Below are 22140 nucleotides of genomic sequence, written 5' to 3' on the forward strand. Positions count from 1 at the left end.
AAACACTCATCTCCAACAAGTACCAAAATTATGTTAAAAAGTTGCAAATCCAAGTACAGAATTGGATTTTTTTTTCCATGGTGTAATGTTACACAAATCCAATTCATCCATACCATGTCACTATTATGAATCAACTCAAAAATTCAACGTTTCAAGCTACAAAGTATACTCCAAGAGATTTGATTCAACCATTTTCAATACATTCAGATGTTAATTACCTCTACTGTCAAACAAGATAGCAAGAGACACGTCGAGCCATCTATCTTTTTTGTCGTCACGAGCATCAGCAAAGTCAGGCCGCGCACAATCTGCAGCTTCTCGATGATCAGTGGCTCGATCATAGCTGGATAGGGAAGTTTGTCAAGGGAAGGATGGAGTTTGCTAGCTCTTCGTTCAGCTTCGGGAGCTGAGGCATTCTCTTCATCACTGGCCCCATGCCGTTCAAGCTGCAGTCGATGCATACATTGACAAAAGATTAGAAAAAAAATGCATCAAATGAAAGTCAAGAACCATACTTGCAATCAAGAAAGTAGTGTAAATCAAGAGAATGATGGCCTACTTGTTTAAAATTTTAAAGATGTTATCTCGAGCTTGGCTCAGAAGCCCGATGTTGTCGTGTATCTGCAAAACACGACAGTGAGAGAGCATACATTAACTGCGTATAAAGTCAGGAAGTTTAGAGGTTGATTAAACATCAAGATTTTACCTGATGAGCTGAAAGATTTGCTGATATCTGTTTGAAAGTCCACGCGTTATGCTGAAGAAGCTGTCGAGTGGCTCCAGTCACATCTGTCGACACAAGAGTAGATTTTGAATCTTCGACATTTCATGCGTATTGATATAACTTTGGAGGAAAAAAGATTAGAATTTGGCTAATATTTTGCAAAAACACAAAATACAGTACAGAGTACTATGAAAGAAAAACAGTGGAAATAAAGCAGAATTGAAGCATAGATAAGCTAACCATTGTATGAGATGTTGTCTTCATTGCAATTGGAAATCATTCCCGAAGGTTGAGTTGGACCCGATTGGATGGATAGTCGAGAAGGCTTTGCAGTGGTGTCGATGTACTTTTCCTGACAGAACGCAATATATTCATCAAGCCTCAAACGTCTACTTATAAAGTATATTAGAGGAAGTAAAATGGTTAAATAGGAGCTAAATAAGCTCTAAATCATTAGGAAGTTGGAGATATGCATAAAACAGAATTTGAGAGGCACGCGCGAAAAAGGAAAAAGTCGATTCTCTGCTACTTCACATTGTTAGCAGCAGATGAGAGAATGAACTTGAGGGAAGTAGTATACCTTTCGATCTTTGCTCTTCCTTGCATTGAAATCGTCTTTCCGTCTCTTGCTGATTTCCTTCTTCTGCAGAGTCGAACGAATCAATCAAGATAGCTACGCTAAAATGAACAATATGCCAATGAATTCATCACACCAACTACTTAAGACTATATGCAAGTTCAATTTCTAAGTTTCTGAGTTTTTAGTTATAAATACGGAAATTTTCTTTGATAACATAAAAATGAAATACAGCTATGCCACTTTGAGAAGACGAATAATACTCACAGTCATCCATCTGCACCTCAAAGCCACATCTCGAACGGTCTTGTTCTTTAGCTGCACAGCAATCTTTGCATAACGGATGATGTTCGACTCTGTGGCATAACTATAGGAAATCAAAAGAATCAGAATGTGTCTTTGAGGCAGAAAACAATATTCTACAAAGCAAAATTTCAATTTAATAGAACTGTGTTTCTTGATTTTGCTACAAAATGTGGAAATTGAATAACAAATTGTTTCTAGCCTTTGATTACTAATAAATGCTGCCAAATATGCAGAGAGACTCAGTGTAGATTATGCAGGATCCGAGGAACAGGATGGCGTAAGTACTAACAGCTGAAACGACACGATAACAACAAAACACGATCTCTATATGTATGATTTTCAAATTGGGAAGACTTCATAACAAAGAAACCATCGACAGTAAAACCGTGAATCAAAACGTGCATCAGAACATCGAATCTCCGTATCTCAATCTCTCAAGATATCAAGAAACCATGTAAATATCACCCAGATGCAAATATCTTCAAAATAGCAGAAATTCTAAAGATCAAAGAAGCATGAAATAAACATTTCAGCACGTGTTTAACTCTCACAGGCAATTTGGATACACATCCTACACATCAGATCACACTATCACAAGAAGATAAAGCAAACATCAACCAAAAGTTGAAAAGTAAAGGAAAAAAAAAAGAATAGAAAGCCAATAAAATGTTCAAAAGCAAACAGGGAAACTTAATTCCAAAGAAAAAGATAAAAAAATCACCACAAAGTTCTCCAAGGCTGACCTAGAAACATCCATTTCACTATTTCTGTCTTATTAGGAAAACAAACCTAAAAACCTAAAAAAAAAAGATAAAAAAGAAGATGAAGAAGATCCCAAACCACACTCAGTACAACAACAACACAACATACAAATCTCCTCTTAACAAAACACAGCAAATCAAACGCAACATTTTTTAAAAACATTATATCGCCTTCATCCCTTCGAACCGCACCAACTCTTATCACAACAAAACAAATCAAGATTTACTCAAACCAAACACACACACACACAAACACAAGAAAAACAGCAGAAAAATCCCAAATCCCAAATCCATATCCATAGCAAGAAAGATGCAAACTTTCCTATAAATCTTCAATAAAGATGCAACCTTTCTCACAAATCATCAACAAAGATGCAACCTTTCCCACAAATCTTCAACAAAGATGCAACCTTTCCCACAAATCATCAATAAAGATGCAATCTTTCCCACAAATCTTCAACAAAGATGCAACCTTTTCTACAAATCTTCAACAAATATGCAAACTTCCCCACAAATCTTCAACAAAATCAAAACCAAAAAACACAAAAAGGGCCTTACTTGGACAAACCCTCCTCCAAAAGAGCTTGCTCTTCAGGAGTCCAATCCATGGAAATGGTCTGCTGATGCTGAAAAGTTGGCACACCCCACTCTCCATGCACAGAGCTTCCATTGTAGGAGGAAGAAACAGAGTTGTGAGCTTGCTTGTTAACTCCTTCTTTGTAGGTCCCACTTGAGCTAGCCATCATAACAGAAACATGCACCAATAAAGATCAATTTTTTTTTGCTTTTTTTGGATTGAAATCAATTTTTTTCTGATCAAGATTGTTGGTGTGCTCGAGGGGCTCAAGAAAAGAGGAAGAACATGGAACAAGATTGGTTTTTTTTTTTGCAGCTCAAAGATTCTTGCTGGGAGAAATTGGAATGGTGGGAAGGTGAAGACTGAAGAGGGGAAAATAAAAGTAAGATGGAATCTGAATTATGAAGTGCACGTAGAAAAAAAAAAGAAAAGAAGGAAAGAAAATTAAAGTATGGAAATACAAATGGAAGCTACTTTTTGTGTGGCTATTTATATATTTTGGTAGCACGCGTGTGAATAGAGAACATCTCTTCATATATGTATGCACATGACACATATGCACATATACATATATATGTGTGTATACACATAGAGAGAGAAACATATCTTGCTCTCTATTAGTGTGCTATCATTTAGTCTACGTTAGCATTTTTTTCAATAGATGAATCATATTCGTAAGATCTTATACTAAAGTATTAATTTAGATTAAATGTTTTTGGTGATCACATAAGATGTTCACATGTATAAAAAAAATTAAATTAGGTATAATTGTTTATCTTTTTAAAAATTGATTGACTTGATTTGTTGTTGTTTTTTTTAATATCAAAACCAACCGAATAAATGAATAATTAGTCTTATTTTGTGAGCGAACGAATGCTCAAAACGACATTATTTCAGCACTACGCATAATTTTATTTCAAGGAAAATGAATTAGGGTTTTCTCATGACATAATGCATGTGCCTTTTGTTGTTTTCCAAAATGGAATTTGACAGTGGGATAGGAAAGAATTTATGGGTTTTGAGAGAAGAGGAAAAAGATTTTTCCTTTTGAGAAAATGGGAAAGTGGGGGCTGACGCAACGACAGCATAGCATCTATGGGATTTTATTTAATTTTGTTTAATTTGATATAAATTTATTTCCTTTATAAAAGATGATAGATTTGGAGTATTCTTTATACTTTGTCCTGCGTAGTTATTATTGGCCAGGGGAAAAGTGTCACACTTTAAAGTCTGGTGCAATGTACTTTTAATATTTATGTGGTGGAAAAACTGACATTTTCACTCACTTTGTAATGATATGAACATCATTGGACTTTTGTTTATATTTATATTTTAGTTTTTCAAGAAGTAATCATATATTTTTCGTGGGTTTTTAGTCGTTTAATTGGATTTAGTCTTCTAAGTTTGACGATTTGAAGAAAAAGAAAAAGAAAACTATTATGGTTTGACATGGTGGTTTTACTATAGTTGCAATCGAGATTTTCGTCGGTGGACTCATTGACTATTTAGAGAATGAAATTCTGAAACAGTTGCTCGGGATATGAAAACTTTCACACAAAAAAATGACATACTATTATTTTAATTATTATACTATGAGAATGAATCGATCCTACTTTTGATTCTCGAGTTTTCACACTTGAAAATTAAAATTTAGGGTATATTTTCAAAATCACGTTTTGCAATATTCATTGTAAAAAAAAGATGCTAAATGTCTATGTAACACTTGCTGAAGTGGTGACAATCGTTTTGTTGAGAATAAATATAAAAACATAAATCAAAATATTGGGAGCCGTTTATAGTATTAAGGAATTTGAATCAATTCTCATATTGACAGTTTTGTTGAAAGCAAGTCTTTCCATGTAATATTATGCAGAATTTATAAATAAAAATATTGCTAGTTATTTTTGAATCATCGATTTTACAAAAGAATAAAAACTATTTAACAAAGAATATGTATTTTAAAGTAAGATTGTTGAAATAAATAAAAGATGCAATGGTGCATTAACTCAATGTTTATCTTGTAGATTGATGGGATAAGCACCAGCTTTTTCTTTGTTTTACCGATTGGAATATTTTGAATTTTGATGCTTTCAAACACCCAAGAATAATGTTATACTAAATGTTATTAAAGTGGCTAACAGAATACTAATTAATACATCATGCTTACTTAATATGTTATATTGCAAAATTATTAAAAATGCTTACTTGCTTTAGACATAAAATAATAGACCTTTCAAGAGACAATTTTTCATGTTTTTGTTATGTACTATGGTTACTTTTGATTATAATATTAAACGCAAAATACAGATTTTCTTATATTTAGATTATATTTGTATTTTTTTCCATTCATTTTTGAAACATAATACTCCCTCCGTCCGCCATTAGAAGTCCCAGTCACTTTTGCGCATTCATTTTGTAAAAATGATACTACTAAATAGTTAAAGTGGAGAAATTGTTAAGTAAGAGGAGAATAATGTTGACAAGAGTCTTCTTATCATTATTCTCTCTCATACTTTACCATTTATCTACTTTAACTATTTGTTATTATTTTTACAAAACGAGTGCGCGAAAGTGACTGAGATTCCTAACCTGCACCAACAGTGCATTAAAAATATGTCAGATTATAGTTCCAATTTAGAGTATAGTATTATATTTCCAACGAGAGGCTAATCCGAAAGTAATTTTAAAACATTCTTTGATCTCAAATGGTATTCTGATTCACAAATTAATTAATTACGCAAACCCATGCTTGAATTATTTATTTAAGCAAAAAGAATCCATTTTTTCAAGTTTAATTTAATTTGCAATGGGTAATATAAACTCCTCGAGATTTGTGTATGGTTAAACTAAATATTCTTTTTGTATTTTATATTCCTAGAGGAACCCGAAGAATTAAAATTATTTATTTAATCATTACAACTGCAAGATAAGGTTGTATACTGGTTGAATAGTTAAATATACTGGATAGTGATAAAATGCAAACTTATATATCGTACAAACTCAAAATTCCCCAACATAGCTTCAATACAGTTTCAATACAATATCAACACAGTGTAAAATTTAAGATTTTAATGTCAACACAGTATCAACACAGCCTCAATCATTAACAACCATTGAAATTTTGTTGACATTTTCCTGTTGATGCTTTCTTGTGATCTGTTGAAATTTTTCCATAGTCCAGATCATAGTTTTGAGTTTATACAATATTTAGAGTTTTCATTTGATCATATCCTCATATGGGGGTATATTAATTAAGAATATTTATGTGAAATTGATTTTGCAAGCATGTGACTCTTGAAATCTTAAATTCCTTAAAATGATCATGCATTGACATGTATATATACATTGACCATCAATATTAAAGACAGCCAATGTCTAGATCTAAATTTACAGTTAATATTATTAAAATTCATTGGGAATGACCAACTGTTGAAAGAATACAAATCTGCAAAATGCAGCTCAATTGGTGGTGGATTTTAAATTCTTTAAATTCACTGTCTATAAATTATGTCCTTTTATTTATTTTAAGGAACCTCAAGGTGATATATATTCATGATCATGTAAATATATTAACAAATAACACACATTTCTATTTATGTCATTTTTCCATTTTTGAAGTATATATACAATATATTATCCTATTTAATATCTCCATTAATTCATTTTATCACACATGGAGACAGTGTATACATTTATTTAATTAATAAATTTAATTGGCATTTTTTGTGCTTTTACTTTTAGATATATTATGTGCAAGCTAGAGTTGGTCATGATATATTCTAAATGATTGTTTTTTCATATGTCTATGTCTCGTACCTACATAAGTTGTCTCATCTTCATATTTTGTCCCACTAAGAGACAGATAGTCACTATTGTTTTTAGATTTATATAAAATCATTATGTACTTTTTCAACTTTTCTTTCAGTTCTTCTATGTCAATATAGCTTGGTACAAGCTCCTACGCATATAGATAAATGGATAAATATAATCTAACTTTGAAATCAAATATGGAGTTATGAAGAATTCGAAGATACAAACAGGATTATAAAATGTATAGGAAATTGTGATCGTTCTCGTCTATCATTCTAGAAAAATAAAATACAAAGCCATTAAAGCTATTTTTTTTGTAAATAATAGTAGTAATAATAATAACAATAATAATTTAATAGTCTTATTTAACACTCAAAAGTCAAATCTTTGTAGTACATTATAATCAAATTATGATGTGATTATTCAAGAGAGCGGATGATTTGACTCCAATGAATGGTATAATATTCATAAAATAAATGTACATTTTTAAGTGAATTAAATATTTTTTTTAAAGATCGCATTATTTTGAAAAGTGTTCGTAGCCAAAAAATTCATCAACAATAGGCCTATCCAAGTTTTTTGACCAACTTTGAATATGGAGAAAAATACACAAACTTTTAGCATGTAGTCAATTTTCCAAAAAAATCAAATTTCGTTCAAATTAAGTCAATGATAACATGTTGGAATGTCCAAAATGATGTCGACTTGATTTGATGTGGCATGTCGAAATATCTAACTAGACCAAAACGATACCATTTCATTAAAAAAAATACATAAAAATTCAAGACATATAAAAAATCTACTTAATTAATTATCTAAAATGATGTCAATTTGTCATTTTAACATCATTTAAAATTGCCATTGGATGATTTAATTATGTCATATTATTTGAACGTGCGAAATTAGCCACACAGAGTATTTTTTCCACTATATTTAATGTTTGTGGTAAAAATATGAATGGGTCTATAGTTAGTGTATTTTTTAGCTATTAGCCCTTTGAAAACTAGGCCAATAATCAGGCAATAAAATATAATTAATCATTTTATTTTAATCTTGTCTTAACTACTAGGGAAAACATAGGTAAAAAGCAAGTATTCTTAATTAGGATTGCCGGAGCTCAAAGCAAAATTAAGTGATATGTATTGTCACAATCTTTCTCTGTCATGTATAAATTAATTAATTCATCCACAACACTAGCTAGATTCGGTACCAAATCACAATCGGTCATAGGATTTGTAGCACTAATTAACTTCTATATAATATTGTTACCTAAGTCATAAAAATCATTTTTCTATTTTTACCATTTTTGCCAGCCACAGCCTCGTGGTATCGATATGTTTATTTGTGAATTACAAATAAGTTTATTGAGTATAATTATTTGTATTACAAATGAAACATGTCGTGATTGAAAACAAATAGAGCTCGTTTGATAAGTTAGTAATGCATAGATATAAATACTTATATGATTATTTCTAAGTGTTTAATATCATAGTTAACCTATTATGTCAATCCGTGGTTTTCTCTATGGCCCATTCGAGCCGACAAATTTTTCCTTAAAATACAAAGATATGTATCTCACAAATTTGGTCGGATAGCATTTCTACCTCATTTATTATGATTTATTAATACAAAATCTAGATAATTTCTTGTCTACCAAACAACAACGAAAAAACCTTCATCCGAGCTTATCTTGACACGAAGTCCGCATTTCTTATCTTATTTAACAAATCTTGTTATATCTCGTCTTTATGTTTATTGTGATTAATTATTAGCCCGATATGTTTCAAGTGTTAACGAACTTTTAGGTCAGAATAAACATGTAACATCAGAAACAAAGTCATGTGATGTAATAATTATTGAAATGATAAATAGTTGAGTGAATTAGTTGTTACCCAACTATTCGTAAATCTTCATAATTTTTTGCCCAAAATAGAAGATGATGTGTTCAAACCAGAATCATGCTAACAGAAATTGAGTGAAGTGTTCTTTAAAAAAATGTTCTTTTTCATTTTCTAGTTATATATTTTCATCATGCTCAAGTCCAATTATTTATAAAATTTTCTTATAATTCATCAAGTTACCGGAAATGTCTATTGAAATTTAGATCAAACATCCTCATTTGTCTCTAAAGATTACAACTTTTTCTTCTCTTTTTCATGTATCAAAGAATTGAAATTGATTAAATACAGATAGTACACATCGGGGGTGTTCGTCTTGCAAGATTGTATCCGGGATTAAATTTGTTGTGTGTTTGGTTAATGAGATTCAATCCCACAACTCAATCCTAGATGGATAATCATGAGATAATTAGTCATGGCTAACCCCCTATGACTAAAATAATCACACAACTCAGTCCTAGATTGTATCTTGGTATTATTTTATCTTGCAAACCGAACACCTACATCAAGTATATATAATCTTCTCCTTCATGTAAAATCCTCACACAAAGAGAGAAATCAAACATAACACAATATCTTAATCCAAAAGCTGAATATATCAACCACAAAATTTGATGCATACACTTCCAATTAGAGACCAAACTTGCTACCAAAAGCAGCAAAATTTGACAAGGAACGTCCATTGTTTGTCGATCTGCTTCTGTATCAGTGCCTGCTTTTCTTTCCATTGCTCCTTCCATGCTTCTTGAACTTATTCCTCTTCCACTTGTCCACTCCAGCGGGCCGGTTTTTCTCCTCAATCTCCCTAACTTTGCGTTTCCTGCATCACAATGGCGGAAAGCAAGACGAATTAGCAGTCTAGTCGATCATGGCTGGCTTGATTTTGTTTACATCTTTTAAGTAGCAGATGTAGATTGACAGGCAATAGGCATGACATGTTCCGAACTTCACATGAATGAGTACAAGCTTTCTTGATGAAAAAAGGCAACACACTACAACAATATGCATGCATCACTTTTGCTTTTTACGCATTTTAGGACGAACAGGACAGGTGAAGTGCACTGCATAACAAACATCACATACCTATATTGGTGGAAAGTGCTGTCAGCAAGAAGCTCATCAGCAAGAGTGGCTTTTCTCTCCTTTTTAGTAAGTCTGCCAGAGAAGAACTCGGATGTCGACTCTATCACAGTACCCACCTGATAAATTAGCAAATAGCTCAATCAATAACCACTAGAGTATTCGGGAGAAATGGAATATATCACTGTTGATAACATTAGGGGTTAGGCTTGCCTGGAAATACTTGGGAAGTGTTTTTGAATCTCCTTTCTTATAGTGCCTCTTTGGATCTATCACACTTCTTAACTGCAACAATCAACGTCTCAATTTTGATCAAGAAATTAACATTTCTAAATTAATTGCTATAGATTCATAAAGCTGCACATGAAACAAGGCTTTTGCATGCATAAAAGATCACACACACAAAAACAATTACACTAGCAAGTAACAACAGAAAATCATCGAGCAACTACCCAGCTTCACATGATAAGAATTGGCTGATAAAGAATAAATAATTGTGAGAATACACGGGAAAAAGACAGGTATCAGAACCTTCAATAGCTGGAGATCTTTTTTAAGCTCCGGAGTTATAGTTTGTGCGGGCATATCAAACCTGTCACAAACATATGGAAAGCTCATATTACAAAACGAAAAGCGTTTAGGCCCTACATAAATAAGCTAATGGAGTTTAAGGAGGAAATAGAAGCGTTGAGTACCAATTCTTTCCAGCAGTGTCCTTTACTTGTTTCCTAGCCATTTTGTTCAGCTTTCTGGGATCATTGGGAGGAACGAAAAGGCCATCAACGAGCTGAGATTCAGGTTTATAGAGGGAACCTTCATCAGCCAGACTTTTTTCCTTTTTGGTTGTTGAAAATAAATCGAGTTTAGGTTGCCACGAAAGCCCTACAGCTGCCTTACTCTCAGAGTCAGACATGCTTTTCAGTGAAAACCTTTTGTTTGCAACTGCAAGAACGAATTCTAGCGTTCATATGGTTGACAACAACAACAACAAGAAGAAGAAGATACACATTGGTATTTCAAGTAAAATTGCTAACAGAGCAACAGCCAGCTCGCCCAGTTATAGAATCAATTCATGGCAATCAAATTAGCTTCATTATTGCATCAAATGATTCAAATATATGATGGAAGATTAAATTCGAGCTGAAATAAATGACGAGCACAGTGTAATTTCATAGTAACATAAAGCAACATATAAAATCCTAATTACAAATTGATGCGCAGCTCACTATTAACTGGGACAACACGAAAGACTACCCAACGAGACACTCTTCTTAACATTTCATCACTAGTCAGTATAGCCACTTTCAATGAGCTGAATAACACACTATATTCCGACCAAGCCACATCTAAAAACTCTATAACTCCTTAATATTAAGCCAAACATCCATATTTTTCTACAAAGATAATATTTTTGCCTTTCTACCTCAAAATCTAGACCACTTTAGCTTTTCACCAATACATCACAAACTAAAAGGACATAAGCACAGATTTTTTTCCATCTCTAAAAAGCAAAACTGGGGCATATGAGTTGTATTAACACTCTAATGAAAGCACCTAAAAATCAAATTTTACTCAACCAACTCCAGATAGCTGCAAAATTAAGCAGAATAAGTGAAATTACAAACGAAACATACATTAGATATTCCAATTTAGAACATAATAACGAAAAAAACCTATCCTACTTGGTTCAAAATCGCTTTGTGAGGATCAAAACCTTAATTAATTTTAGGGGAACTCGAACCCTTACGCGACGGATTTTGCTAGGGAGCGAGTAGCTGGTCTGTGACCGGCGGCACGGCGGCGGTGTGGGTATCGGCGGCGGCGGCGGATTGTGGCAAGGTTTAGGGATTTCCGGTTGAATAGACGGGGGATTATCTTCATATTTCCAGCGTTTATATATGTCGGATACGGGTATGGATACGGGTATGGGTACAAATACGGGCGGGTCTGGAAAGTGGATTCAATAGGCCCGCCCCATTTGACCAAAGCGGGTTAGCTCAAGAAATTCTACTTCAATTGGGAAAAGGATATGTTTTTAGCTTTATTCTGAAAAGAATAAAGGTCAAATATGGTCCCTAACATATAACCGATTTATTAATTTGGTCTTTAATATTATCTTTTTGATTATTTGGTCCCTCACAAATAAATTCGGTCCTCACTTAACAGAACCGTCAAAAAATAGACGGTGATTGCAATTTGACTACACGATTTCTCATCTTTCCCTGAAATTCACAATCTCACAAACACTCTCCATTCCACGATCGGCAACACCACAGTTTCATATCAACTGCAAATTCAAGGGAAGAGAAACAGAGGAGCACGACCAATCTCAGATCCAACCTTAGGTAATTTGTCTCCACCATTTCTTTCGAATTTTCAAGCATACTCAAATTCTTTTGACATAAATCATAGGGATCTCTTTGTCCTCCACATTGATCACCACAATTCAAGTTTTGACAAAAGGTATAAACCTCCCCTCTCAATTTACCAATTCATAGCATATAAATCAATTGAGAATCGAAAACATAACTCGAACAAATAACACAACCAATCGAACACCTCCACGGCCAAATCGAAAATTGCGAAAAGAACATAATTTTTGTAAAGAGAACTTATCTTTTGGGGTGAATGCGGGCATTTTTGGGTTTGTTCGAGTGTTGTCGGGGTTGTTGAGCGACGGCGGCAACCTCGGATGAAGAGTAATCGGCAGTAGCACTGGCGGCGATGGCTGCTCGGAACAGTAACAGCAGCGGCGCTGTTCAGCCGACTGTTGGTGGTTGCACCGTCTATTTTTTTACGGTTCTGTTAAGTGAGGACCGATTCGAGTCTGAGTTTATTTGTGAGGGACCAAATAATCCAAAAAATAATGTTAAGGACCAAATTAATAAAACAACCATATGTTAGGATCCACATTTGGCCTTTACTCTTTTGAAAATTTGATATATCTAACAACATAGTATAATGTCATCATATTTTTTCTATGCATAACCTTTTAGAAAATAATTTCTTTTTGTTTTTACATTGAAAAATAGTGGATCTCGACCTTTTCTTATTAAATCAAAGGTGGTGGTGTTGTGGTATTGTGAAAGTCATTTTTTACTATTGGAAAATACTATGAAAAATAGTGCCCCAATTTAATAAGTATAGAGAAAAAAATGCAAAATAATTTCAACCGTTTAATTTTCGAAAATGGTGAAGTTATCATACTTAATTTGAATATAATGAGTTTTAATGCATTATTTGGTATGGGTCATATGATATATTTATATGAAATTTATATAATCATAATTGACGTAGGTGAGACATGGAACAATGACACTAGAATTTATTATTACCCTTTTATTGTATAGTTTTTCGATTAAAATTAAGAGATATTTTGAAAAGAAAGAAGATAATGTCGAACAAAACATATGAGTACTTTGTCAAGTCCCTTTCACTTTAGCATATAGTAGTATTTTGAAATTGCATTTGGGGTTTTCACTTTAACATGTTTAAGATACGAATCGAATCATAGGATATGGAGTTTGAATGTTATCACACGACGAAAAATATTAAATAAATTTACTTGCACTAAGCGATGAAGTGACATATGTCCATTAACTATGGTCTACTTTATAGAAAGCAAATAATAAAAATAAAAATAGACCAATCATATCATATGTTCTTAGATCATATACTAATATAATGTTGGTCACAATCCTAGCCATGATCTAGTATGCTAGAAAGACCCTTTCGTGACATATTGTACACACATAGAGGATAGAGACATCTTTTATGGTCTCACAAAAATATTTTATATAAAGAGAAAAGAATAAACATGTTGTTTAATAAATATCTAGATTTATTGTGAGTGCATGTCCATGTAAGTGGATGAGACACATCATAAATAAATAATTAAAAGAGTAATGGGCACCTTTCAATAGTTAGGCACAATAATTTACTCCAAATAAAAGTAGAATTAATAAAGAGTGGAAAACTTTCTACATGTAATTACTTCGTCTAAGAAAATGGACTACACATGATTCTATTAGTATATATATTTCTTTAATAACTGGGATAGTTTTGACATGATCAAAAATCAAAATTGAAGATATAAACCACTCTTTTCGAATATAAGCAACATTTTTTCCATTTCCAGTGTCTATTGTCCTAACCTGCATCACCATTTTGAGGAAACCTTTTTTCAAGTGTCTAATGTTCTAGCTTGCATCACTTCGTAGTCCTTCAACGGAAACAAAAACGAAGCCACCTATAGAGCTGAAACCGACAGTAAGCGTCAGCATGACTGAGATGGTGGTGAATGCAAATATCAATATTACTATGTTATAACGAGATCGTGCCAAAATCCAAATTCAGTCATCTTCATAAGGGAATGATAATACAGCAGATATAGAACACGTACGAACACAGATAAAAGATTACGATACCTTCAGAAAGATGGGGAATGCTCCTTGGAGGCACACAAACAGGCATGATTTTTATTTAATTTTTGTAGGCTAACAGTTCCTCCAAGGGTCTATGAAGAGAAATAGTTGCTACCCAAAACATTAATTCTCAAACATTCTGCAGGGACTCAAGGCTCCGAGGAAAAGTATCTCTAATGTATCGAAGATCAGAATTTAACTCTCATTCTGAGCTGCTGGACTCCTACTTTTGATAAGCTGTTTCAAGGAAGACGGAAAGATTAGCACGGTAGGGATGAGTGGAAGAACAGAAACAAGCTAAAGATGCTTGACACTTAAATTAAGCCTCTGACATAGTTAATCATGAGTGGTTTTATACATCAGAAGATATATCCATAGAAAATATATAGCTTTACAAATGAGGGAAGGCAAACATTAATGCTTCGAATTTGGAGGGGTATCTGCGCGATGCTGCAAAATCAGGACTCTAAGCCATTTTTGTCTCAACTTACCAGTGCTGAAATGCAGTTATTTAAAACAAAATAAATTGCAATAAACAAAAAAGAAGAGTACCAAGGTTGAATTTAGATTTAAGAGGTTGATTGTAGGATAGTTAATTCAAAGGACTCAATGTAAAAGTGAAGATCAAAATCCACCTACGTCATTTTTAAAAATGTCCAAAATGGGCAAGCTTAGAATGGGTCGATTTCAAAGAAAATCATTTTTCAAACAAAACCATAAAATTGATTTGCAACAGTGGTTCTAAAACCAGTCTCCATGTCCTTCCATACAAACACATCCTTTATGAACTCCAGGTTCCAGAAAACAAGATATAAGAAAACTGTGCAGATAGATGACAAAAATAGCACAGGCAACTAACTGGACCAAGTACCAACCTTGTAAAAGTACTTTTTCCGTAGTTTGATGGCAGTTTGTACACATCTCTTGATTCTGATCTTCAATATATTATCATTAAATATCTGTAAAATGTTTCAAGTAGGATGTGAGACAAGAGTGAGAACAGGATTCTGATTTTCAACATATAAATATATTATTCTTAAATATCTGCAAAATGTATCAAATAAGATGTGAAAATCAAGAAAAAGAACAGAGTCAACATGTGTAGAGACTGATTTGCCATATGCAAATATTCAATTAATACACGACCTATTGAAGCACCCTAAAAGTTATCAGCAAAAAATGAACCCTATTATGCCGAGGAGGGACAATCATATGGAAAAGGAAGGGTATTAAACAAGGAAACAAATGCTCTATGCATCTAGAAGAAAAGGAAACGAATGAGAAAATGCAGGCCACAAATTCTATATAAGGCCAACTGCAAAAAAAGAAATGGAAATTGACAGGGAAACAAATGCTTTCAACACCCAAAAGCAAAGGAAATGAATGAGAAAATGCAGAGGCATAAAACTATGTGTGAGGTCAGCCACGAATAATGTTACAATGCATTCTAGCTAAGCTTCCAAAAAAGCACTGTATCATCAATGAAGGCCTAAACCAGATATCACAAATTGTACTAATATGCCAAACAGATAAATATGAAGAGCTGGAAGAGGCATTATTACACAGACTAAAGAATTTAAGTCACGTGCCTTTATTAGATCATCAATTGAATGAGTTTCTCTGATTATTTTGTTACGGTTCATAACGAGAATAGCCGCTACACAGAAAACAGGCAGTTCATCATCACCATTTTTTGTTGATAAAAGGGTACGGATATGGAATTGTTCATTCCTCGACCAGAACGGCTTTCCCAACCCACAAAAAGGTGTGGTGGATCCAGATCCAATCCCTGTGTCGTCAGGCATGGGACACTCTGCTGTCCCATGTTTTTCTTGTATCCCAGCCTTCGGACCAACATTGTTACTATCAGAGCTATCTTCTCCTGATTCAGCCTCGGTTTCTTTAGGTAAGTGTATGGACAATACATCCAGGTGGTTGTCATCCAGAAGACAGGTCAGGGACAGATCAAAATCAGCAGCCCATATCATCTGAGAGGGAAAAACAACTAAGTGTGAGAAAATTAATTTGTGAGTTATCTCTTTCAGACATACTCTCTAATGTAACCATCCCACCTTATCTTTTGCAATAACAAAAAAAATATCACTGTCTCAACAGCATGTTCATGATCAGATGATACAAGATGGTAATGATGCAGAAATTTAGGCACAGACCTCCCACATACAAAGAGCTTCATTGAAGGATAACTCCCGGCGGAAGAGTACCAGCAGCATGCGGAAAGCAAAGTGAAGGCTTTCAGCACCTATGTGAGACAAGTGAGAAAAAATTTCCCTGTCTGTAAGTTCTAAAATATGCCAGAGTGCTTGCAACTGCTTCATGACACCGGTTGGCCCTTCCATTGTAAAGTTTTCACGCTGAAGAACATTGATATTTAGCAAACAAAAGGAGTAGAAATTCATAAAAGGCAAAGGTGAGTATAAGAAAATCTTGACATATATGTACCATTCTCCTTATGAGCATCTCAAAGCACCAAAAAGCATCGGCATCATCATCAAAAAGAACCACAAAAGGGGATAATAAATCACTCATCCCTGCAGATCAGAAATATTCTTATGTAAATGCTATGTCCATAACTAAAATGGATGATATGGTGAAATAAAAAAAGAAGTAACATGTGACCTTGGCAATATCCTGTTCCAGGATCAACCCATGCATAAACAGCAAGAATATCCGACATTCTAGCTAAATTTTTTGGGTCCTCATAAAACTCAAGATGGCTATCTGTTCTGACAACATCAACAACTGGGGGGAAGAAGTTTTATTTAGCCCCAGGAAATGATAACATAGGGTGGTTAACATAATTCAAAAAGGATAATGAAAATCAAAGTACTTTTTTTTACCTATTCGGTGCAGTGTCCAAAGCCATTCAGAGACTTTATCTCCATTAGCAGATCCTCCCTGGGCTGTGTTTACATATTTGGCAGGTATATCTGGTACATCTGATATCCTAATTTTGTGCTTTGGTCCTTTGCATTCCACATCATTTGACCGAGGCGACTCACGCGTGTCAGGGAGAATAGTTTCACCATTAGAATTAGTGTGTGGAGAGACATCATTAGATGACAAACTATTTAATTCCTCTATAAGATCTGCATTATTTTCAATCTGAAAACTGTGCATATGATCATCTTCATATCTCAATTTACGCCTAGTTGAGTTTGTGTGATCCGGAAACCTAACTGCATCACCGTCTTTGTTATTTTTGTCTTCAAACAAATTAGTAAAGGGTAAAGCTGGGAAGTCCAAATAACTTTCAGATCCATAATCGGAGTCATGTGGTCCATACGCATTTGGGGAACTGTAATTGCATGGATCAGGAGAAGGTGGATAACTAGAGGAATCATATGCTCCTCCCATGGTGCTTCTTCGGACAGATACAAGGTCACCATAATCATTAGAGTTTTCCTCCAAACATGTATCAAATTTATCTGTACAGCTTCCATCTAAAGCACAACTAACATCTTTGCTTTTCGAAATTCGTTCAGTTTGATCTTCAGCATCCCTTCTTTCTTCTTGAGAACTCAGCCTCATATCCATGACTTTAGACCCTACGACATAAGCCAAGGAACCAGTTCCTATGCTAGAGTGCATCACTTGACATTCCTTAACAAGGTCTCTGTAACGTTCTCTGCGAAAGGTTTGCGGTTAATTCAAAATGACTTCAGAAATGACTGGAAACAGAGATAGTACATCCTAAATTAGACTACAAGATAAAACTCTTTAAAACCTATTGAATGCAAGCAGTCAGTGCAGGACCTGAGCACTCAGCACAGAAGAATAAGACACATCAAAAGTGCTCGATTACTTTAAACTATAAAAGGAACAAAAGAGTGATGTCACTAGCTTAGCACTAAACTGGTGTTAAAAGTATTCATTACCTCCTAGCAGCTCTTAATTGCTTCCTATGTTCAGCAGTGCTGCTCAATGAATAACAACCCAAAAGAAATTCCCAGACTTCAGCTCGTATGGAGGGATCAACACCCTGACATTAAAGTACAAAGAGACACTTGATTACTTAATATATAGGTTTTGGGATGGACCACTGTAATCAATCTCACTAAAAGTGGCTATAGACATTTTTAGAGCTTATTTAGCCATAGATATAACAAGGCACTCCAAGAGTAAAAAGGTAAAAGAAAGCCAGGCCTGAAAATTCAGTGAAAGAAAACATTCATGGTAAGTTAAAAGAGATGGAAAAAAACTATAGAGAGCATAGTATTGGTATTTAAATTATTAATAGGAAAAACTACCCAATACAAAATTAGCCATGGGTCTACACTCTGGCAAGGATATCTATAATAAGACAGCAGAAATAGGAGATGGGAACCTGCAAAATCATATTTGACTTACCCCCAAAATGATTAGCTTCAGCACTTTCCGGAAACCAGAAATTTTTCCATTGCTGTCAAAGGTTGACTGCCACTTATCTGGCTTAAGCATCTTTCCTGCCTGTATAGTCCAAAAATCAAAAGAAAGGAAAAGTTGATTGTAAGAATAACACCAATCCCAATATATAATCCTAAACCTACAATACCAAAAAGATACACCCCATCAACATGTACCTGCTTGAGTCACAACATGATAGAACAATTGTGTTTTTGAAACTGCTTATGATCAAGTATATCTAGAACTTATCGGCCACTTAAAGTTACGAGATTTTCCAGGTTACCACCAGTAATAACTTAGCCAATGATCAACATGCAACATGATATAACTCATACAAACATGTACAATTTTCATCTCAATACATAACTGACAGAAGGAAAAGGATCATACAAAGCCTATACCAAAGATAAGATACAACAACTCATATATATTCGTCATGATCACCCTGCCCGAGTGTTCAGCATAATCATCCAGTCATTCAGATCAAGTAATAGCATTTCTTGCAACATGAAGAAAAGTGCTGAGATTCTTACAGTCGACACAACCTTTAATGGTGACTGATATAGACAAGGCTCCCCAATATCGCGCACAATCGAACTCACTCTCTGAAAACTCACTGGAGCTACGCATTTCCATTGCCTCTCGCCTGCGTCGAAAGACATCACCTAAACCCCACTCCCCTCTATTCTCACCTACAAAGTATTAACTCCTCAGCTTATCACTCTCCTCCAACCGTATCATCAACTGTTCATCAGCAATTCATTAATCACAATTTCCATGAAAACCATAAAAACATCACAAATAAGCACAAAAGCAGGAGATAATCCTTACATTATCACTCAATCGCAATTTTCGACTCGATCCTACCCGATCAGAAATAACTGCAATCGGACACAAAATCAGATCTAATTTCAACAACATATCCAATAAAATCAGCCACAAAACTGAAACATCACTGCAAACAATCTCAATAAGGTTTTAAAAAACCCTAAATCGCACTCCTTCACAGAAATGATCGTTTTAAGATGAATTGCAATCACAAAAAACGCAAATATTTTGGGGGAATGGATGCGAACACCTAAACCGGAGAAATGCAACAAAGAGAAATGCACCTGCTGAATGCGAAAATTGAAAAATCTCTGACTAACAGAGATTGAGGAATAGCGTTTACGACCTCAGGCGCCATTAACACGCAAAGATCGTTTCTTTTTTCTTTCTTTCTTTTCTTTTCTTCTCTTTCCTTTTTTTCCACTATTTTTCTAAATTAGTATATAATTTTATATATTAAATAATTTTATATATCAATCATTTGTAAGTAGAAAGTCTAAAATGTGGAATGCTATATTTTTAAATTTTTGCATACACAAAAGGTCAATTTGAAATGACATTCTATAATTTAAGTAAATAGATCTTAAATTATTGTTGTTTGTGTGATTCTATAAATTGAAATTTTTTATTACTTTGTCATATTTTATGCTAATAGAACACTCATATAAATATATAATTTTCGTCTCTTTGTTATAGAACTTGTTAACTGGTCCAAATAAATAAATACAACAAATTTCAAAGTGGCGATATAATATTTAGGGGATCTATTATTCATCAAAATAAGGGTAATTAGTTAGTATATATAAAATATTTCACCAATATTTCGAATTAATACAAAATCCAGAAATTGAATTGGGTGAATCAGATCGTGTGTTAAATTACTGGCTAATTAAAGCCATAACGTAAAGGTATATTGACACCTAATATCATGAAATTTTTTAAAAATTGGTTTTTCCCATGAACTTTGAAATTGACAAATAATATTACGAATTTTACCTCGAGTTTGTTATTTCTCACTAATGAAAAAATTACGGCAAATAATATCATGATACAATTTTTTTTTTTAATTTCTCGATAACAAATTCGAGAGTTCCAAGATTTTCAATCTTTAAGAATAGTTTTTATTGAAGTACACCCTCCAAATTTATTCTTCAGTCTATTAATATAGTTGAAATATTTTTATTGATAGAAAATAATATATTAACGGTAAAGTTTGTTATTGTACTTGAATATGATACACAGAAAACACAAAATATACTGTAATTATTTTGCATCAAATTAGCATGGGTTCAAATTTTGATTTACCTATTAGTGTAATTAATTTTAATTATACTGTCGAGTCTTTCTTTTTCTCACATAATGGGGTCAAGATTCTAAATTAATTGCTATTTGTCCTTCCAATGATAAATTGTCATTAAAGGATGAAAATAAGTGTTCGAAATCTCTTATCTTTATCTGCTTCAACAACAATATTAATTTTGTATAATTATTTCTTTCATTATTCGAATGTGACAACACCATATTTAAAATTTTGAAATGTTAAAAAATGGGCTATTAAATTTGGGCTTCACTCATATAATTTAATTTTATATAACAATAGTATTGGGTCATTTAGTGGATGTTGGGCCCAATAATACGGTTTATGGAAAAATTGAGGTAAAATAAAAATTTAATCGCAAACTCCATATTTAAGTGGAAGCTCTAACATCAAATATATTTTAAAATATTATTATCTATAATAATTAAATTTAATGTAGAATTAGTTATATTTTATATATAGCCTGACTGTTAAGTAGAGTTGCAAAAAATTGACATAATTGCAAATTTGGTTTAGAAAAATAATCGGGATAGAATATAGTGTGAAATAAACGGTTTGAAAAATTTTGCAATTTTTTTTAAAAATAATATCGTATTTTTAAAATTGTATTTTGAGCATCTACGACTTACCGTAGAAATATCTTCGGACTTACCATAGAAATATCTTCAGATTTGACTTTAGAAATATTCTTCAAAATATACATATTGCAAGTCATTTTCAACTCACGTAGAAAAACTTTAAATATTGGTTTTATTGGTATTATTACGACACTTAGTGTGTGTAGTACGATTTGTATTATTATAGTCTTAAACTAATTAAACTTTGATTAAGATGTGTGAGGTTGTTAGGATGAAACAAAAGATATTTTGAGATATTTTTCGCATATAGTTATCAAAATATGTAAATAGAATTTACATGCCCTACAATTTTATGTAAAATGGTCAATCGAAAACTTTTATCAAAATCGAACGAGCTCAAGCCGTGCCGACGTCGATGAGGAATGTTCAGAGCCTTTGTCCTAGCGGCAAGAAGCTTAGACATCAATGTATGAGGTGCCGAGTTGAAGCTCTCTTGACATCAATTGTAATTTTCTCATTTTTTAGGAATTAATTTAAAAAAAAACTAGTTTATTTATTTAATGACTAGGAAAATTGTATAAACTTATTGAAGACAACAACTTGTTGATTATAATATTAGATGCCAATTATTTGTTCCACATATTGCAACATTAATTCCAGATGCATGCATTACATAAAGTTGATTATTTAATTAAATAATTTCTTCTTTTCCCAAAGAGATAAATATACAATATCCAAAAAAATTAAGACCCATAATTATAGAAACATTATTAGTAGTATTTTTATACGATAGTGATATATTGCATAGGTGGATTGTATGGCTCCATCAGCTTGCATAAGAATCTATGACTTAGG

General features: G+C 33.2%; 3 protein-coding genes across 5 annotated transcripts; all 3 read right to left on the reverse strand.

Moving 5' to 3' along the window:
* Positions 1–102: 102 nt before the first annotated feature.
* On the reverse strand, positions 103–3382 carry LOC125200791 (uncharacterized). Its single transcript, XM_048098561.2, has 7 exons — positions 2927–3382; positions 1569–1668; positions 1305–1367; positions 965–1076; positions 707–789; positions 560–621; positions 103–446 (listed from the first exon to the last, which is right to left on the reverse strand). The coding sequence occupies exons 1-7, from the start codon at positions 3112–3114 to the stop codon at positions 338–340; spliced, it is 717 nt and encodes a 238-aa protein (XP_047954518.1). The 5' UTR covers positions 3115–3382; the 3' UTR covers positions 103–337.
* Positions 3383–8873: 5491 nt separating this feature from the next.
* On the reverse strand, positions 8874–11599 carry LOC125201535 (rRNA-processing protein fcf2-like). Of its 2 annotated transcripts, none has more exons than XM_048099691.2 (6): positions 11481–11599; positions 10429–10675; positions 10265–10325; positions 9947–10018; positions 9737–9852; positions 8874–9473 (listed from the first exon to the last, which is right to left on the reverse strand). In XM_048099691.2, the coding sequence occupies exons 2-6, from the start codon at positions 10644–10646 to the stop codon at positions 9359–9361; spliced, it is 582 nt and encodes a 193-aa protein (XP_047955648.1). In that variant the 5' UTR covers positions 10647–10675; positions 11481–11599; the 3' UTR covers positions 8874–9358. The 2 variants fall into 2 exon arrangements, with proteins under 2 accessions (XP_047955648.1, XP_047955649.1); XM_048099692.2 differs by having other exon boundaries at positions 11448–11589.
* Positions 11600–13681: 2082 nt separating this feature from the next.
* On the reverse strand, positions 13682–19819 carry LOC125201859 (rab GTPase-activating protein 22-like). Of its 2 annotated transcripts, none has more exons than XM_048100141.2 (13): positions 19674–19819; positions 19393–19442; positions 19107–19305; positions 18526–18624; positions 18054–18157; positions 17016–17803; positions 16795–16917; positions 16618–16706; positions 16329–16529; positions 15747–16145; positions 15033–15116; positions 14161–14394; positions 13682–13990 (listed from the first exon to the last, which is right to left on the reverse strand). In XM_048100141.2, exons 3-12 carry the CDS (start codon positions 19221–19223, stop codon positions 14353–14355), a joined length of 2046 nt encoding a protein of 681 aa, XP_047956098.1. In that variant the 5' UTR covers positions 19224–19305; positions 19393–19442; positions 19674–19819; the 3' UTR covers positions 13682–13990; positions 14161–14352. The 2 variants fall into 2 exon arrangements, with proteins under 2 accessions (XP_047956098.1, XP_047956096.1); XM_048100139.2 differs by having other exon boundaries at positions 19095–19305.
* Positions 19820–22140: the final 2321 nt, after the last annotated feature.

Source organism: Salvia hispanica, chromosome 2 (genome assembly GCF_029641045.1).
Source record: "Salvia hispanica isolate PSC_SH4W2 chromosome 2, Shi_PSC_v1, whole genome shotgun sequence".
NCBI lineage: Eukaryota > Viridiplantae > Streptophyta > Magnoliopsida > Lamiales > Lamiaceae > Salvia > Salvia hispanica.

Excerpts from the sequence above, each read along its gene's own strand:
- LOC125200791 (XM_048098561.2), bottom strand. The coding sequence starts at position 3,114 with ATGATGGCTAGCTCAAGTGGGACCTACAAAGAAGGAGTTAACAAGCAA. Across the intron at positions 1,669-2,926 it reads TTGGAGGAGGGTTTGTCCAA|TTATGCCACAGAGTCGAACA; the intron begins GTAAGGCCCTTT and ends GATTTCCTATAG. Across the intron at positions 447-559 it reads ATCTTTAAAATTTTAAACAA|CTTGAACGGCATGGGGCCAG; the intron begins GTAGGCCATCAT and ends CATCGACTGCAG.
- LOC125201535 (XM_048099691.2), bottom strand. The coding sequence starts at position 10,646 with ATGTCTGACTCTGAGAGTAAGGCAGCTGTAGGGCTTTCGTGGCAACCT. Across the intron at positions 9,853-9,946 it reads CACTTCCCAAGTATTTCCAG|GTGGGTACTGTGATAGAGTC; the intron begins GCAAGCCTAACC and ends CTAATTTATCAG. Across the intron at positions 9,474-9,736 it reads AGCACTTTCCACCAATATAG|GAAACGCAAAGTTAGGGAGA; the intron begins GTATGTGATGTT and ends ATTGTGATGCAG.
- LOC125201859 (XM_048100139.2), bottom strand. The coding sequence starts at position 19,223 with ATGTCTTTCGACGCAGGCGAGAGGCAATGGAAATGCGTAGCTCCAGTG. Across the intron at positions 16,530-16,617 it reads AGATGCTCATAAGGAGAATG|CGTGAAAACTTTACAATGGA; the intron begins GTACATATATGT and ends AATGTTCTTCAG. Across the intron at positions 16,146-16,328 it reads AAGCTCTTTGTATGTGGGAG|ATGATATGGGCTGCTGATTT; the intron begins GTCTGTGCCTAA and ends TTTCCCTCTCAG.